This window comes from Chaetura pelagica, unplaced genomic scaffold, assembly GCF_000747805.2.
Source record: "Chaetura pelagica isolate M959 unplaced genomic scaffold, ChaPel_1.0 scaffold153, whole genome shotgun sequence".
NCBI lineage: Eukaryota > Metazoa > Chordata > Aves > Apodiformes > Apodidae > Chaetura > Chaetura pelagica.
The window spans coordinates 1868013-1888279 of NW_009952707.1; the positions used below are offsets into that span (position 1 = coordinate 1868013).

General features: G+C 36.0%; 1 protein-coding gene across 1 annotated transcript in view; it reads left to right on the forward strand.

Moving 5' to 3' along the window:
• Nucleotides 1–20267, forward strand: part of SBF2 (SET binding factor 2) — a 208442-nt gene that overhangs the window by 78585 nt on the left and 109590 nt on the right. Inside the window, exons 5-9 of the mRNA XM_009994267.1 lie at nt 564–669; nt 16488–16620; nt 18000–18108; nt 18828–18941; nt 19964–20041. Of these exons, the coding sequence (XP_009992569.1) occupies nt 16601–16620; nt 18000–18108; nt 18828–18941; nt 19964–20041 (321 nt within the window). The 5' untranslated portion in view covers nt 564–669; nt 16488–16600. The remainder of the gene's footprint in view (nt 1–563; nt 670–16487; nt 16621–17999; nt 18109–18827; nt 18942–19963; nt 20042–20267) is intronic.

The following is a 20267-nucleotide window of genomic DNA, read 5'->3' on the forward strand; positions in this document are numbered from 1 at the left end:
GTGATGTGCAAGTGCTTCACTTACATTTTCTGCCTATTTCAAGGGTGGTATGGTCTTGTGCAGGAAAGGCAACCAACATTTTAATTCTACTTTAATATGTAAAGCAGAAACATAGGAGTAGCAGAAGCATCCTCTTCAGTATCCACATGTCACAAGTATGTTCATACTTAAAACACATATGCAGACAGTAGGTATCAAAGAATTTCAATTAGAAAACACTACATATTTTTCTGATTTGAATGTGTTTTAAAGTCTTTTGGTTTTTTGTGGAAGATTTTTGAATGTATTATTAAAAATGTAATATTGAAAGTCTTCAAAGCCATAGCTGTTTAACACAATGGAAGTGCAAGGAAGGCACTATCATGCTATAGATTCAAGGAAACAGTCAACCTCAAATCATATTTCAGATCAGTGTTAGTCAATTAAATTACTCTCACTGACTTCAAACTTTTATATACCAGATAAATAATTTTTGCAGGATTAATCACTTATCTACATGACAATAGCTTGTTTTTTATATGTTAATTAATTTTATATTCAATTAAAAAAATATCTTTCTACAGAAATTATTTTCTTTGGGAGCTGGAGACCGACAACTGATACAGACTCCTCTACATGATAGCCTTCCTGTTACAGGCACCAGCGTGGCTCTTCTCTTTCAGCAACTGGGTATGGATCATTCTTCTTTGAAAAAAAAATTTTCTTTTTTCCTATAACAGAATGAGTTTTCTGTTCTCATTCATTTCAAATCATGTGCCAAGAAATTTACATGGTAAAATTTCATTTGAATGAAAGAATGACTTATTAGTGCTTTTATCCCTTAGTCAGACATTCATACAGCTTTTTTGTGCATCCTGCCTGTGGTAAGTTGTCTCCAATATGATCTAGTGTGCTGTGAGCAGACATGAGCCTGGCCTCTGATTACAAAAACATTAATTTAAAAAAGATTGCCCACCCCTTAGGTACTATAAAAACTCCAAACAGAACCAAGGAAATTAATAATAAAACTAGTGTAACTGAAGAGGTGAGTTGAAATGATACTACATAGTGGTACTGGTAACTGTGGAATTTGTATTGTTCTGCAGTTATCAGTTATTCCCTGCCTTTCATGAAGGTGATCTAACACAATTCTCATTAAATGCTTACTTGTTCCTTACATTGTGTCACTGTTACTTGGATACTTCACTACGCATCTTGTCTGTCTCATTACATGTTAACATTCTGGTAACAGTCTTTATTTGTTTGTGAAGTGATTTTGAAGTACAAGCTTGTAGCAGCCATAGATGAGGGCACAATTAATAATATTTTCTGAACCTGTGAACCTCATATTTAATTTCTTGTAACCAAATGGCCTCAGAATAGGTATTTTTATCCATTCTTCTCATAAATAGACAATAAAGAATGGATGTGAACTGGGAAGAGAATAGTGAAGAGGAGGAGTAAGAGCTTATGTCACAGGAAGTCATAAGTAAGAGCTTATGTCACAGGAATAATACTATTCAAAAAGGAATCTTACTATTTTGTTGATAGCAGTTTAAATTATGAAACACGGCTAACATGATATAGAAGCATTGTCATCACAATCCCTGAGCTTTTACTTGGCTTATTATGTCAAGATTCATTAACGTTACTCTGATCAAATGCAATGTTTTAAACACTGATTGTTTAAAAGTCTTGTGTAGGTCCTCTTCCTATCTCTCCTTTTCTTTGTTGTGATGAGGGACAATAGAAGTTGCTTGGGAATGGACCTGAAATTAGTTAAGAACTAGGTAAATAAGGTGGCAAGTAGATTTTTAAATTATTATATTTTTAAGCAGCTACTTCAACCCTTTGCAAAAGAGACTTACTTTACCCATTTCCTTTTTTGTTTTTTTTTTTTTTTTATCCCTTAAAAAACATGCCTCAGTTTCCATCTGATGTCCCTTTTAAAGTTTCTGTGTCTAAGTATCTGGACATATAGCACAATGGTAGAATTACCTTGTATCGCTAATTGCACAAGTGTAAAAATGTTTGTATTTTCGTAGTGTACATCACTTTACAGGATACCACATAGTTACTTTCATATGTAGGTGGTGGACTGTTGTGTTCTTCTTAAGGACAAGGCTTCTTAACAACAAATTTTTGTTTGGATTTACTAAGAAATGGTTGTTAATATAGCTGCAAGTGTCTGTCTGCACTGGTTGTTGCATATAAAAAGAGGACCTGGAAATACGAACAGACTTTTAAATAAATTCTCAGTTATTCTCACTTTTCATGTAGTCTTATGAAGAGTTAAATGCAGTGAGTTCAGAAGGATGTAGGAGAATCTATTAGCTCATCCCTTTGAAAAAGTTTATCTTTCTAACAGAGGGGCTAATCCTTTCCTGAGGAGGTCATAATTGAACTTGTCAGAAGGATTTGTGCTTTTTGTAACAATACTCATTCACACTTGTGCTATTTCTCTTGTTCCATTTGAACAGGAACTTAGTGTGTATTTGCCTGTACCAACCTGGGCAAAAGCAATCTGCTTCTGTTGTCCAGTGTGGTGTTGGATAGTTACTTCAATGACAGCTGTTATCCCATCAAATGCTTGTGTTTAGGACACAAATATGGACAAGGCTGTTTGTCAAGTAACGATGTGTTCAGTTATTTCTCTTCTGGTACAAATCACTTAATCCTATTTAAACTATGAATAGAATATTAACTGGAAAAATATTTGTGAACTGTATAAATCACCTTTTTAAAAATAGCTCGTTCTTTGAAGAAGATGGGCAACAAGACAAAATTTACCACTATGAATAGATACAAAAGTAATTTCAACATTTATTTTGAGAAATATTGTGCAATAGTATTCTCATCACGCTTTTTCTGCTTGGCAGGATAATAATGTGTCAGCAGATGACCCTCCCTGTATTACCAAGTTTGCAGCATATCTGGAAATAGACCTTATTTTGACTTAGGCGTTTAACTACAGTTGGGAAAAACATCCCCAAAGGTGTTAAGCTTAGTAATAAGGAACAGCAGTGTTTGACATTTTAAATCATACATTCTTTCTCTAATAAAAAAAAATGAATATATGTGAATAATGTGACAAAAGCCAGGCCTGTAGCTGAATCACTACACCTAAAAATTATTTCATTACCAGGGATTAGCTAGAAAAGCAGTTAACATGAAGTTACTTTTTAAAATTATCTCTGGTAGCTGGAAAACTTTCAATACACTTCTATTTCTCACTGTCTGTTAGTAAGATGGTAGGTATCTATAAAAGCTTCAAAATGCAGTAGCCTTTATCTTCAAAGGAGGTTTTGGTTATATTTCTCTTCTCTCTCATTTTATTACTAATACATTCCTGTGTTTCTGCCTTAAGGTCTTTTCATTTCTCCAAACGTCAGCCCGAGTTGCCTTCTCCATTCTGCTGGCAGTATAGTTAGTCAGCACTGCCATATTGAGTCATTTGTGCCTGAGATACACACCTCCATGTGCCTGATAGCCAGTTTTTCACTGAGGAAACCTAAGACACAAAACTCTATTAGGGACCTGAGTAGCAAAACAAGAATATTAGATTTAACCAGCACTTTTACTTTTTGCATGTTTCAAAGGCTGGTGTGTGAATCACACTGCTAAGCTGAGCAGAACAGTTATGAAAATTCATTTTGCTGAAGAATTAATACTTCTCCCTGCTTTCCGAGCACTCCATCAAAGACAAAAGAATTTTCCTTCCTTGCCTTCTTGTTTAGTCTCTTATCTGGACTGTTTTCCTATCCCCTTGCTTCCTCTGTTGCATTTCATTTGTCTGTGCTTGTTTTCCTCCTCCTATCTTAAATTCAACACTCAAGTATTTTTGGTAGGACTCGGACTTTCAGTGTTGCAAAGAAAGTTTTTTAAGTGGCAAAACCAAAACTTTGAAGAAAATTCTACTTTGAATCTGGATGAAGACACAAGGTAAGGGTGCTTTTTAATTCAGGGCTGTGTAGAATAGAGATGAGATAGATAGAAGAGGATGAAGATGAATGGTAATGCTAGGTTGAGCCAGGTTGCTTCTTATCTTTCATGTATGTCCAGCCTATGTTGTAACTTATATGAAAATGTTAAATATAATTATCCTTCAGCCTGTTTGCATGTCTTAAAATATTTTTAATCTATGATGCCTCTAAAACAAGTAGTTTATAAATAATATATTTGAAGACTCCAATGTCATTAATGATCAGGAATTCTGGATGTCAGAAGTGATTGATTGATTAAACTTCTAAAGGTTGTTACAGTTGCACAAAATACAAATACTAAGGCAGATGTGTGTGATGATGGCAGAGTTGATAAGCAGGGAAATACTTCAGTACAAGCAGTTCAAAATGCTGCACTCTAGTATTAATGGTATTGGTAACATGTATTTTTTAATTCAACACTGTGACTTGAGACTGAGAAGTTCAGATTCTTATTTGTCCATTATTACTGTTGCATGTTCCTGCCTTTCTTTTGCAGCATGGCAGATACTTCTCTGATACCACAGAGAGCTGGTTAAAATTAACTGGGAGATGGATTAAGAGCAGAGCATCAGTGTGAGATGCTTTCCACAGCTCATGGTTGTTATGAGACTTAAGCATTATGAACCAGAAATTTTTTTACCTCTGTCAGGTTGTTTACAAACTTCTTCACCAACTCTAGGCTTTTTATCTTCCCATGAGATATCATATATTGTGTGATGGGTACATATATATACCCTTTGTTGGAATTTAACAGCATGTATGTTTAAATTAAATTAAGAATTTTTATTGAAGTATATAATATATAAACTTCTGGTCAGTCTTTGATCTTAACAAAGTGTGTACTCTGCAGCCTATGGAACCTGACACCACACATTGCATGAGTGGATGCTGCTGGTTTATGTTGTAGTTTCAGTTTAAATCCCCATGACCAGTGAGCTGCAATTAGCTCTATAACCCAGCAAAAGAGATTTTGCCATTCAAGCTTTCCAAGTAGATTTGTGTAGTCTGTCAAAGAACAAATAGATTACCAAGGGATTTGATGTGGCATTTACTGCTAATGGGCCCTTACTGCTGCAACAGCAGAACAAAAAGGAAGTGTTCTTTTTAGATGCTGTTGGAAATAAAGGGATACTGCCATAGTGAATTTTGCACAGGGACTGTTCTGCACTCCCAAGTAGCTGCATTTTGTGGACAGTCACTGAGTATTGCATCCAGTTCTGGGCTCCCCAGTTCAGGAGGGACAGGGATCTACTTGAGGGAGTCAAACAAAGGGCTATGAGGATGATTAAGGGACTGAAACACTTGTCTTACAAGAAAAGGCTGAGAGACCTGCGGCTTTTCAGTCAAGAGAGGAGAAAACAGGGGGGATCTAATTAATGTCTATAAATACATGAGGGCTGGGCATTAAGAAGGCAGGGACAACCTCTTTTCAGTTGCGCCCTGTGATAGGATGAAGGGCAATGGATTCAAACTTGAGCATAGAAAGTTCTACCTCAATATGAGGCAGAATTTCTTCACTGTGAGGGTTACAGAGCATTGGAACAGGCTGGCAGCAGAGGTTGTGAAGTCTCCTTCTCTGGAGACTTTCAAGACCTGTCTGGATGCCTTTGTGAGTAATCTGTCCTAGTTATGGTCCTGCTCTGGCAGGTGGGTTGGACTTCATGATCTTCTGAGGTCCCTTCCAACCCCTAACATTCTGTGATTCTCTGATTTCCCCAGCAGCGTAAACTGCTATGCAGCCAATCCCATTTGTGAACGTCCATTTCCAGTTGCACAGTCCTGCCCCGTCCCCTGTACTAAACTGGTGCTTGGCTCACCCACACTGAATTATTTTATCTCACCAAGTTAACAGAAAATATGTGGAGGGTGGAAGGAAAGTCACATCTGTTTTCTGTCAGAGATCTCAGGTTGTGGTTTGATGCTGTGGTCCAGTCAGTGTTACAGCGAAGTGCTGCCCTGAGAACAGGTCCATCCCTCTTCCAGCTTGAACTATCTCACCTGTGACTCCTGTGAGCTCTAATGCAGGAGGAAAGGCAGCAGCAGCAGTATGTTGGTGGGTGTCCCTTTCAGTGACAGCATTAGAGCTGCCTACAGTCAGGTAGAGTCAAACTATTCCTTCAGTACATGCTGTTCAGTTATTTTACATTTGTTTGTCATATGTGGATACAGTGGGAGCCCTGTCATTGCCAGAGAGTGCTGGTGCTGTGGTGTCAGCTCAGCAGATAGCATTCTGAAATGTGTTTGGAGGCAGTGGCCTGTATCTCTTGTACTGTTTACTGTTTTGCAGAACAACAAAGCACATAAGATGCTCACTTACTTTTTCTCCAGTCCGATCATGTGTTACTAATGCCTCTTTTAATGAGACAAAATAAGCAATAGTCCTTTTAAATGAAATTATAAGTCTCAAAGGAAAAGTTTCTGGCATAAGTAAATACTACTGTTAAAGAAATGTGAAGCTGTGTGTTTTATAACATGCTGTATTTAATGACAGTTTTTTTTAAATGAAGCTTTTCAAACAACATGAAAAATAATAAAAATAGCATTTACTTTACTGATGATGAGGTGTTTGTTGTTTTGGTTTTTTTTTAATGGTTAAGGGAAAATTTCTTTTGCGTTATTTGAGAATATAGCAATTTTCCATCCATAGTAGGACTTCAGAAAAAAAAAATAAAAAATTTCTGGAGTTGAGAAAAATTTAAATTCTAAAAAGTCAATGTCTAATAAATAAACAAATTTAGAAAACGCAAAAGAGACTTACCTCTGCCTATAGAAAATACTTAAATGCATCCTACTCAGAATAGATTATTTTCTTTCTACTTGCTGGTATGAAAGCAGAAATAGCTTTTCTCATTCCAAACTAAACTTGATAGCAGTTAAATCATAATATCTTGCAAAACTTTAAATTTCAGAACTTCAGTGTTAATAGTTGTGCTGAAGAGGAAAGAAAAATAGTTCTATAGAAATTTCATTCCATTTATTCTTGTAAAGTTATGTTTAAAGTATGGCTATTTAGTTGCAATGTAGGTGAGTTATCAGTCTCTGAGGAGGTCAGGAAAATCTCAGATGAATTAATATTTTGCAGAGAATTCAAATATTATCTTTTAAGAAAATAATGTCACTTTTGAAGCTTGCCATGTTTATGGTGCTCTGCAGTTTCCTTCATTGAACATCTGTGTTGTTATGCTCCATGAATATCAACCAGCAGTGGCTGAAGGCAGCTCTAACAGATTATCCTGATCAGCCACCTCTGTTCTTTTTGTCTTTGCATTTGTTTGATTCCATTAATACAACTCTTCAGTAGTTGTGTCCCTTGAGAAAGTCTTTGTAGTCCCTAGGCAGGAAACAGATATCTTTGCAATTTCTTGTGTATCCTTGACCATTTTTCCTGTGTACAGTTCAAGAATGTCAATACTTTACTTGTTCTTGGATATTTTCTTTCTAAGGATCATAATGGTATTACTTTTTGCTCTGTGTTGTTTTTTGTTAAAGGACATTTTTCTACTTTAAGTAAATCCAGTCAAATTATGGGTATCCATTTTCTCCATCAGGATTTAGTCTGTAGTATTTCTACAAAGAATATTTTGCACATGGCAGTTTTTCCTATATATGTTATACTGTTCTTTTTCATAGTGCAGTGACTCATAATTTTGTGGGTTTAATTCTGTATTTTGCCTATCTGTTGACTTTATTCTTAACTATGAGGGAAATACTTGCTTTGAAAATGTCATGCAAATGGAAAAGCCACATTTATCTGGAATTAGTTGTTGAAGTAGCTGCAAAGATGACAAAAATATCCATCATCAAGCTAAAAAGTCACGAAGCGTTTTCATACGTTTGTTGTGTTGGTAGGAGTGCAATGGTCCCATTACGTACTTTAGCACATACCTTTGTATTTTCAGAAATTCTGGTTTGCGTGTTGTGCCTATGAGTAAATAAAGATAAGGTTTCAAGATGGGGATCTATGGTATGCTGGTATATGTAACTGGGCATCACCATACCAGATTTCTGATGCTGCCTGGCTAATGTGTGTAATTCCCATACAAAGGCTTCATTTAACATTTTAAATTTGTTCCTGCTTTATTCCCTGAAAGTTCTTGAATGTTGGGATTGACAAGGAGAGGATAAATTTAGGAATTTCATGTTGATGTGCCGCTTTTCTATTAGGTAACATACTTTGCTAATTAGCTTATATGCAAAATAATTTCTAATAGTCTCTAAAAATTAATGATTATAAGTTTGCTTTCTATTCATCCTGCCATGGCGTTGAATATGTAGTGAGACAGGTTAAATCTTTATAGTAATAATTTTCCTGATTTCTAACATGAAATTTAAAAAAACAACAACTGGGTTGTTTGAAAATTTCTAATGCTCTTTCTGAAGTTTAAAATAACTCTGTGGCTAGACAGAAATCCTACATTACTTCCAGAGAGTTTACCATACAGGAACCAATTTGGAGAGCTAGTAAACTGCAGTATCTATTACTGATTAATTTAATAAATCAGTTGCAAATAATTTCTCCTTCATATTAAATTATGATTCTTGATTTACTGTCATAATAAAGAAGATAATTTGGTTTAATTTAACAGCTATAAATAATTTTTATAGGATGCACTTATTTTTTCCCATGTATCTATTGATGGATGTGGGAGAGAAGATTAAAAAAAAATTGGTACAAACAATAAATTTGTATTTCTTAAAATGGCAGTTCTAAAGAAGGAAAGACACCTGTAAAAGTTTCTAAGAATGTGAGAGCATTTCAGTAGCATCTCTCACCTCTCCTTAGGGAAACCAGGCAGCATTTCAGTTCATTGTCATGAATCTGTTATCCCAGTCCTCTCAAAGTCTTTTACAAAATTCTTTCATTGAGCTTGGTTGTGTGGGCATGTAAGGGTTATACAGATATCCTGATGTTACTTTTGTACAGGATTACTGTTTACTTACAACTTTCTCGGGGCTGGAATACTACATATTTATGGCATAAATGTAAAAACCAAATGGCTTCCTATTTTAGGTATCTTACTAGATAACTAAATCTAGATAACTAGATTAAGTAAGAAGGGGGCCAGAAGTCACGTCCTGTTGTGCTGGTTTGGTTTGGTGGGTTTTTTGGTACTGGGAGAAGGGCCCTAGGAGTGGCTCCGGTAAGAAGGAGGAAACTGAGATAAGAGCTGGGCAGAGTGAGCACTTAAAGAAAAAGAGAAGAGCTGTGCTGGGGAAGGAGAGCGGTGCTGGTGGTTGGTGAGGAAGAAGAGAAGAAGGTGCCCAGCGGAAGTTTCCCTGCAACCCATGGCAGGATGGCAGCTGTGCCTCTGCACTCATGCAGGAGCGTGGTGGAACATGCCCTGAAGGTGCCAGGAGGGGTGAACTTGGCCAGTGGACTTGGATTTTGTGGCCAGAGGATTTGCTGCCAGTGGACTCAGATTACGCAGCTTTGGAAGACTCCAGGCCAGGGGAGGCGGCTGTTCCCGAAGCAGCCCCTGACTCTGTGGGAAGCCCAGGCTGGAGCAGCTCCGGACCTCGTGGGGAGGACTCATGAAGGAGAGGTTCGTGGAGGACTCTCTCCCATGGGAGGAACACCATGGAGAAGCAGGGAAGGACTGTTAGGAATTCTTCTTCCTGAGGAGGAAGGAGCAGCAGGAACCACGAGCCTGTGAACTGACTCTAAACCCCATCCCCTGTCCCCCTGTGCCGCTGGGGGGAAGGAGGGAGAGAAACTGGGAACAAAGTGATTTGGGCCCGGGAAGAAGGGAGGGGTGGGGTAACATACGCAGGTCCTGCTCTGTGTGTTGTCTGTGTCCTGCATGCATTGGATTAGTTTGAAATTTATTATTATTTTTTTCTCCCCAAGTTGAGTCTCTTTTGCCCGGCACCTTAATCAGTGAAGAACCCTCCATGTCCTTTGTCTTAATCCACGAGTTTTGTCCTCCTCATCCCAGATTCTGTGTGTGGGGGCGTTGAGTGAGCGGCCATGGGGCTGTTCCTTTGTTGTCATGTTGGGCTCAAACCACTACACCAGGCTTCCTGCATTTGTAGAGAGGCATTTGAGAGGGGCCTCCACTGAATCTGCCTGGCTGGTTAGCCAGGCATAAAAGCAATTGCAATTCAGTTGGTAATGCAGGTTATGTTGGTACAATTCAGAGGTGGTGCTTTCATGTAGATTGTAGCTGTTATTTGTCTGTTTTAACTTCCAGTCTCTGGATATATATAGCTTTAAAACTGTGCATATAAAATGGTTTTGCACTTCTCTCTTTCAGGGATGAATGCCTTATTACCTAAATATTTTATTTGTCTTTAGCTGTATCATTGTAAAAAAAAATAATTGCTGATCATGTTCACTCAGTATGTTGACAAATTTGTGTTTGAAGGCTCAAGAAATCCAGAGAGCTTTTGCTGCTCCCTTTAAGTAGGTCTGCAGAGGGATTTAATGAAATTGGTAATAATGAAGTGATATCAACATGCAAGTGATGGACATCACCATGTGTATTCCTAAGTAGATCATATACTGTGCTTAATCCCCGTTTCCTTTTGCCTGTGTAATTTTGGGTTTGGATAGCAACCAGCTGCTTGACTCAGTGTTGACAGAACACAGTTGATACTCTTAGACTTTAGGGGAGCAATAGTGTAATGATTATTTATCTATTTGCTGAAGAGATCTTATATATACGTATGTGTACTCGCTTTCACAGTCTCTTTGATATGTTGTTTAATTATTAGTTGTCTTTTATGGCATTTATACCAGAATCTTTCTGTATGGTCCTCCTGTTCGTTACCTCTTCCCACTCTCCCCAGAGGCTGGTTTGTAGAGAAGTCTTCTGCCCTGCTTCTTAAAAAAACACAAGACATTTCATGGTTCAGATAGTGAATTGCCTTCACTTCAGTTCCAAAACCAAAAGTTTATCTCTTAAAATGTGTTTTGATTTCAGTATTGTGTGTCACAGTCATGTTTGCTTCCATATGCTCAGAAATTAGTACACTCAATATGTTTGTGACATGTTTGATTTTTTGAGGGAAACTTAGGTGAAGGCTCTTTGCTTTAGAGGCTGCTTCTCTTCCTCCTTAGCCTAACAAAGATCAAATAAGTTAATCTTGTGGGGTACTCGTCTGACTCATGTTCTCTGTTACCCAGCCAGGAAGCAGGATAAATTAACCCTCACAAAACTCTTTTGGCACAGCTAGATTGCTCGCCTTTTGTGAGCAAGTTTCACTATGAATTAATAATTCAGTGATTCAATGAATAATCATTCACTGCAGTGCAATGTTACTCTAGTAACAGAGTGCCATATTTTTCTAAAAATATTAATTTGTGAATTGATCTTGGACTGAGTGACAGCAGTTTTGGGATTTGTGTAACTGTGTGCAGTTGATTGGAATTACCATGTAATTTTTGGATTGACAAATGAATGCAGTTTGGCAAGGATTACCTATATACGTATTAAGTACAGTTGTTTCCATTTATTTATTAGTTAAGCTTGTGTTTTGTTCATTAGCAGTGCTATGCAGCTACATCTAAAAATAAAAATCAAAAGAGTTTTGTTTTTCTCTACTTTTTCCCCAGGTTATCTTTAGAGCTTGACACTGCCTGGCATAGTACTTGTACTGTGCACTCTCCCAGTGGCCTTTCAGAAAGGCTTTTCTGTCTTTGTTGATCCATTTCCTGGATTAGTCTGGATAAATTATGGATTATTTTGTCTATTAAGCTTTTTCTTGTGTCTAGTAATTCAAGAATGGCATATTGGCATAATAATGTTTTCAGCTAGTTGAGTTTCCAAATCTCATGTTTATAACTCTTTGTAAAAGTCTGAAGAAGTTAGTTATATTATTTTTATGTCACACGATATAAAAGACAGTTAATAATTTGTCAAGTATGCTTTGTGTTTGGTATTTTTTTTAATCATGCTTAAATAAATACTTAAATACTAGAACAACAGGAAGCAGGCAGAATGATACATTTGTTGATCTCGGATGTCAGATAATTTAGTACAAATTACAGATTCTTTAAATACTTGAAAAGAGTGAAGGTCAGGAAGCCTCCATTCAAAATTTTCCAGTGTATGTATAATATTTTACAGGATGTCTGTCTGTAGACTGCAAAAGAGTAATCTGTAAAAATCAACTTGTTTGTTGTGTTTTGTGTTGTCTATTTATGCCCTGACAAATTAGCATCGGATGTAGTGTGGAGTCTGAACACCAGCAGAGGGTTCAAGGTTACAGACACGATTGTGTCTTGTAGCATGAGGAAACTGGACTCAGGCTGTTATTCAGAGCTGTTTGTTTTCAGTAAACAACATGCAGGGCTAAAAACAACACCTGGGTGGCTTAGCCATATAATGTAATGAACAGTTTAAATGATTTAAAAAAGGAAAGTAATCAAAAGTCTTACTATTTATGATTTGTTTGATTCTATCAGATGAAAATTTCCTTCACAGTCATTATTTGCTCATATTCCTGAAAGTATATATTCCAAATTACTGTGGAGTGGTAATTATTAATTGAGTTAGTAGCTATCATCTTGAAAATAATAAAATGCCAGATTAGAGGTCTATATTTTAATTTGATTTTATTAATTTTATATTCCTCTGTATTGTATACAAAATATTAAAAACAAAAAAGAGACAAAGAAGGAAAACAGCTGGTACCAAAGAAGCTGTCTGGGCTGTGGAATGTTTTCAGTCAGTGGAAGTGGTTAGCCTTAGGTGTCACTGTGCAAGTGTGTTTCCAGACTATGTAGCCTTTTTTCAGGAAATTTGTCAGTATTGGTGATTATCTTTTCAATGTAGGAGCACTTCTATTGTGCAAAAAGCAAAGCCCCCAAACAAAATACTTAGGAACTTCAGAACCTCCCTCTAGGAATAAAATTAGAGTTTTTTAGGCTGTGAAACTTTCATTCAGAAAGGAGAAGGGCAAGAGCCAGTGAAGTTCTCACTTTAAAGTGGCTTTTGAGAAAGATTAAGAAATTAGTTTGATTATTTAATGCATTTTTAGTTTTTGGTTTGTTTTGGTTTTTTATATGGTAATGTTATTTCTTGTAAGTTATTTATGCATTTTCTTATCAACTCCGATTACATAGAATTCAAATACTTTGCTGTAAGGTCCCTTCCAACTCAAACCATTCTATGATTCTATGATAAGTTCTGCAAATAAAAAAGCAGTGTTTTTGCTGGGGCTGCATCTGGTGCATTCAAATCACAGCAAACATTTCAAATTAATCTTCTATGGCCAGTTAATGCGTAGTGAACATGAGAGACTAGTGGAATGTAATAAAAACATGTTTGCAATAAATATTCTTCTGTGTAGCATCAAGTTTATACATGGCAGACAGTTGCTATAAATAGTCACCTTAAATATCAATTTGCATTGGTGCTGATTAGGGTACAATGAGAAATGCCTTTGTGGAGTACAAACTGAAGCTTTATCTGTGGCCACTAATATACAGCAAATACATACTAATTTCCCTAGTGAAACTCTGAAAGCCTCACAATGCTTAACAGTTTAATTTAGTTGTTAGTTTATTTATTTATTTATTTTAAGCTATTGGATTATTTCTTCCTTTTTCCCCTTTTTTTATTCCAATTCGTGTTGTCTGTTGTCTATCGTCCTTGTGTCCTACCCAAGAAGGTAAAACTTAGGAACTCCAGGCTTACTGTAGTAGAGTTCAGGTGTCAGGCCTGCTTTTGTTGTACATTTTGCCCCACCTTGAGTTTTACAGATACGAAGACCTTATTTTTTCTGGTTACCAAGAGCATACTCTGTTAGGTAGAAAAGCTGAAGTTCAGTGGAACTTCAGTGCTGAATTTTAACCTGTATTCAAGCATAGTGTACATGAACTTGGATGCTTAAAAGATATAATCAAGAAAAGTCAGAAAAAAAAAAAAATTGTTACACTGTCTAGACCTCCCAAATATCTGTAAATTGAAGACACCAAAATCTGTTTCTTATTGTGGTAAAGATAAAAATCTAACAGACATACAGGTTGATGCCATATATGAGCATGAAGATTGCCTATGTCAGCTATACAGTAGTATATCATTTTAGTCACCCATAGTGAAGTGTGTTATCTCATGTTTTACAGCCAATATATTACCCATTTTATTACCAGACAAAAATCAGTATAACTAGTATTATGCTTTGACTTTATAGGCAGTCACCAGCACTAGTACATCATCTTTTTTAGAAAGCCAGTGCTCAAATACTATTGTATGTACTTGCAGGTGTCCTCCATACAAAAAGCAAAATTTTTATTTCTGCTTCATTCGTGTATATGTTTTAGTAATTTTTTGCATTTTCTAAGTGTTCAGTTTTTGTATACTATTGAGAATTTGGTGTTGTTTTTATATCTGATGAGGAAGCCTATATTGAGAAAAGTGAAAAATGCTGATACTGGATGAGTTTCAGGACTATTAGAATATTAGAATTAAGATATTCTTTCTAGGCTCTTGAATCATCAGAATCCGCAGCATATGCTAGAAACAGGGCAAATTTTTTTTCAGCTTTATTTAAATTGAATACTTTCTGAAAATTAATGTTTTCATTCTTTGTACCACACAGTTTAAAGTCAGTAGCATCCAAAGAATATTTTAGAACTGTTACTTCTCAGCCTAGATTGCAGTATTAAGATGTGCAGAATGGAAATCTGTCTTTTCCAGTAATTTTTAATTTTAAATATTTTGATTACTAAAGGGTCTTTATAAAGATAATTTAGTTGTGCCAGATCTTGTGAATATTCATGAGGGTTTTTTTATAATGTTACTTTCTTCAGCATTACCTGCCAAAACTTAGTAAGTTTGTAGAGGATTGTTTGAGAAATGTTGTACCTGATTATAGGACAAAAGTGTCAGGCATTTAAAAAAAATATATTCCTGAATTTCTTAATAAGATATTCAGTGTGGAATGAAATGGTGTAAAAACAAACAGTTTAAAGCAAAAAGTATATTCTAAAAACAATCCCTAAAATCTTGTGGGAAAGGATCAAGGGCAGTTTTGCCTAAAAAGGGCAGTTCAGGTTTTTTAATTTCCTAGAGAGAATTTTTAAACAGGCAACAGTTTCTAACTTTGTGTTCAAATATACATACATCCTCATGCATATACACAAGAAAGGACACTATCTCAGGTTAGCTTTTAACCATTCACTGATGAGTGCTATTTCATTCATGCGAGGAAACTAGTTCATTTTTTTCTTTAACATTGTCCTTACATTGTGTGTTAACAAAGCAGTTTGTTTTATGCTAGCACAATATTAATTATGCCACTGAAAACAATAGCACTTATTTGCAACAGTAACTCGCTCAGCACTGTAAAAAAGGCCTTCTGTCCTGGAGTCCTCTCAATTCTCTGCCTGTGATTTAATGAGTCTGTGCTTAGGATTCTCTGAGAGTGGAATTTGAAAGCAGAAGCTTTTATATTATTGTTTGAATTGTGAGAGTGAAAATCTTTTTCTCAACAAACTTCTCCAGATCCTCATCCCATTATATTTATGAACAAAGCTCCACTCCAGCAAAGCAAATTTTCCTACAACATCATAGGAAAAACTGATTTGTCAAAACATGTAATAAAAATTACGTAAGCAAAACAAAGTATTAATTATTATGTTAACAGAGTTTCTCGGTAGTCACACTTCTTATTGGGACAGTTATTGCAAGATAATCAGCAGCTTTGTAAAGGTAATACAGGCTTTCTTACTGATAGCACAAGCTGTGTCCTCAGGGAAACATCATGCATTCCAGCATATTTCAGGAAATTTCATAAATTTCAGCATATCTCACATATCTGAGACATGTCTCCTCAGGATGAGACTTTGTTTTAAAGGAAATGTATTTTTGGTTTTCCCTGAAAGCACATGGCTTTGTCTCATAGGCAAATTATATTGACTTAAAAAACCAACAAACCCATCATCTGATTCATGTGTCTTACTTTAAATCTAGTGAGGCTTGTTTAAACAGTCAGTTCTTCTTAACATACCCTTCTAATGACATGAACGTTCTTAATGCCCTTTTTTAACCTTGGGAGTCCTAGAATGCTCTGCATGAAAAAAGTAGGAATATTATTTACTAGTAAGTCTTTGTCAGTTTATTTTGAGTTCAGCAATATGTTCTTTGGTTATGGTTATTTGGTTATATGGTTAGGTTTTTTTTCCCCATGGAGATAGTTAAATATTTCGAAGTTAAGTTTGGATCAGTGACCAGAATTGAATGATAGATACACAGAAGGTTATGCAGAAGATAAACATTGTACTGTTTGAAGCATTGCTCTGCTTTGTGCTGAGAAGAGGAAATCCTTGAAAGTGGTAGTGAAAGGGAGATACAATGAAATATATTTGAAACGGAAAAATATCTTCAGATGATACTTTAAAACCTGAAAAATACCAAGGGAACTGCACTATTTTAAGTAAAAGGTAGAAAATTTGGGGTGTGGCAATTTATGTATTTATCCTATGCTTTTGGAAAATTTCTCCAGAAGATATGTAATTTTGATTCTTCTTTTGGCATGTTGTTACAATTATTTATTTTTTTTAATATTTTTTTTTTTAAGGAATCCAAAACGTACTCAGCTTATTCTGTGCTGTGCTTACAGAAAATAAGGTTCTTTTTCACTCTGCAAGCTTCCAGAGGCTCAGTGATGCCTGTAGGGCTCTGGAATCTTTGATGTTTCCCCTCAAATATAGGTGAGTTGTGTTATGACTTTTGTGAAATCTTTGACTAATTTTGTAACTAATTTCGTAACTTGTATTACATTGTCCCTAACCAAAGGAGTTGTGCTTTGTTCAAATAAGCAAAGGTGATCATAATGATATATACAAGTCCTAGTTTGTATAGAGCATTAATAGATAAGATGACTGCATCACAACAGTGGAAACAAAGGAGAAATATCCTATCTATAAATACAATAGCAACCTCACCCACAATGAAAATTGGATGGTAAAACTTGACAGTGATGATCCAAAAGTAAATTTGTGGAAAAGAAATGGAGGAGACCTGATAGCAGCCAACAAGTAAGAGGAGGCAAATGACAGGAGAATGAGAGATTTGGGTCATGAATCGAAATGGGAGAAAGAGATTTCTGGCTGGGTGCAGGGAAACCATGTTTTATTATGAGACTATCTACTTAGTAGAACAGAGAGCCTGTGGTGCCTCCCTCGTTGTTGGTTTTAGGGCCTGACGGGACAGAGCCCAGGGCAACTTGATTCAGATTCAGTCTTGACCCTGCTTTGAGCAGAAGATTGCACTTAGGTGATCACCTTTACAACCCAAAAGTTTCTCTTGTTCTCAGATAACAGCTACAGTAGCTTTTTTTTAGTAGCACATTTATATTTTAGATATTTCAGATATGAGCCTCATTATAGAATAAGAAGGAAAAAATGGAAAGTGAGTTTTGGAATGTGTTTCTTATTGCTAAAATAGGGATGTAAGTCTTTAATAACTGTAAATGAGGTGTTGAAATGAATTGATCAATTTAGATAGAGATCTTCATGTTGCTCTGATGAAAAGACTGAACTTTTTAAAATTATCAAGTAAACAAAGCTGAGATACAGAATTATGTATGTAATGTTTAGTTGTCATTTCAAAATCAAAGCAAAATATGTTGTTTAAATATTTCTTATTAATGGTATTTTAGAAAACGCTGAGTTGTAGGTGTCTGAACAAAAAAACACCCATCTTTTAAAAATTAAAGCATTATGTATCACTTCAATGTTTCTAGTTACCTAAAAGTTGTGGACAAATAGAATATCCATGTAACATAAGTACTACAACTGTGGGTAGTCTTTCCTTATTTTGCAAAATATTCTTCTTTACAATAAATTGTAGACCCTATAATATTACAATTTCTGGAGTGTAACTGTCCAGTGTTCTTTTAGCAGCTTCACACTATAAAGAAATAATCAATACATGCTTTCACCTTTTGCATCTTTAAAATACAGGTATTTATAGTAAATTTAAAATGTAACAAAGATTTTATTTATGTATTTTAAATTTTAATGAAAAAAGCTGCCTTATGTGAAGGGATAGTTGGGAGCTTTTATTTTTTTATTTATTCTTTTCACAGTTATCCCTATATTCCAATTCTTCCTGCACAGCTATTGGAAGTTCTCAGCTCACCAACACCTTTCATAATTGGCGTACATTCTGTCTTTCGTAATGACATTCATGAGCTTGTAAGTACATCTACCCAACATATTCATAGCCACCCTGTCATTTGTGGTGTTTACTTGCAGAGATTTTCTGTGGTTCAGAGATACTTAGATGAATAATACGTGTATTTTTAAAATATTACCATAGAAGGCAAGGCAAGACAATCAGGAGGAGAAAAGAAGCCTCAATTCTTTTGTAAATACATTGGGGCAATAAAGTAGACAAGAGAAACGATTTGCTTCTAGTGCAGGATGGGAAGGAGTGGATCCATTTCCAGCTTTGTCATGTGTTTGTAATGAGTTGGAATAATTCACGTACAATTCTCAAATGTATCCTCAATTATTTTATTTTATCCTTACTTAAGCATGTGCTTGGAGAAACTGAACCAGGGTTACAGAGGTACCTAAAACCATATAATTTAACTTACAGTTGTCCTCACCTTGTCCTTTTGGCAAACAGTGTATTAGATGACTGAACATGGAACATCCAGAAACAGAAATTCACTTCTGAAAGTTTGGCTAATTTCACCTTCTTTGGTTTACATTAATTTTTCAGAGCTTGATTCAGTAATATGAAGTATTTGGAGTATTTCCCTTACGAGATGCATGCTGTACATTTAAGTTAATGCTCTTTTAAGTTGTTTATTTTTGTTTACGTGCATATCATTAAATTTGAACTGTTGAGTGTTTAAACTATGCTCACAGTGTATAATACCAATTATTTTTTTGTTTGTTCCTTACAGTTAGATGTAATCATAGCAGACCTGGATGGAGGCACAATTAAAATTCCTGAATGTATTCATCTTTCTCAACTGCCAGAGCCGCTGCTACATCAGACGCAAACGGCGCTTTCTTTAGTATGTTTCCATACAACCCCATTTTCTATCCTCTCACATATATTTAAAGAATGAAAAATGAATTTCAGTATTAAGTTGCTTTCAAACACACTGGAAATGTGAGATTTAAAGCTATGATTCCCACCAGCATTCCTGGTTTTAGAAGAATGCATTATCTGAAGTTAGAGATAATATCATCAATAATCTACTACTAATATTTTTTTCGCTATTCAAGAGAAAGTTGGTGATTTTTTCCTTCCAAATAATGATTTTTTAAGAAGAGTTCAACCTCGGTGTTTGACCAGCATTATTACTATTCATTTTAGCTTCTTTTCCATTTTCATTAATTCATTTCACCTGTACATTTTCTTGAAGTTTAACAAATGAGTAACCAATAAGGTTTCAAGTTTATTCGTATGATGTTCCTATATCAATATTCAAGAGTGGCTGATTCTTCATTAGGGAATTAAAACAAAATAGTTCTATTTATCTTTTTACTATCATTGTATCATTGTCGTGTGAGATTCAACAAGGCCAAGTGCAAGGTCCTGACCCTCAGTCAACACAGGCTGAGGGGTGAAGGGATTGAGAGCAACCCTGTGGAGAAGGACTTGTGGGGACTGCTGGATGAAAAGCTGGACATTCACTGGCAGTGTGTGCTCACAGCCCAGAAATCCAAGCGTATCCTGGGCTGCATCAAAAGAAGTGTGGCCAGCAGGTCAAGGGAGGTGATTCTGCCCCTCTGCTCTGGTGGGACCCCACCTGCAGTAGTGTGTCCAGCTCTGGAATCCCCAGGACAGGAAAGACATGGACCTGTTTTAAGCCCAGAGGAGGGCTTAAAAAATGATCAGAGGGATGGAACACCTCTGCTGTGGGGAATGAGCATTGTTCAGGCTGAAGAAGAGAAGGCTACAGGAGGACTGCACATTGCAGGGGGACTTGGACTAGGTGACCTTTAAAGGTCTCTTCCAATCCAAACTATTCTGTGATTTGTATTTTCCTCAGCAAAATGAGAGGAACATGTATTTTTTTTAATTCTCTAGGTTCTGCATCCTGATTTGGAAACTGCTGATTATGCATTCCCTCCACCACGAACAGCTTTATCACATTCAAAAATGCTGGTAAGATTTCCCTGTTATGTCTGACTTTCTAAGTAGAAAGCTGTTACAATTTTAGGCTAACTCTCTTCTAGGAATTTCTGCTTTGTGGATTTTTTTCCATATCCTTTAGAGTATTGCTGGTGGAGCAGAGAAATGCCACTGGACTTTGCATTCTGCCCTCTAATAACATTCTGTGGGTTAGAAGTTTTTATAAACATACTTATATGGAAGCACCTTGTTTTCTTTT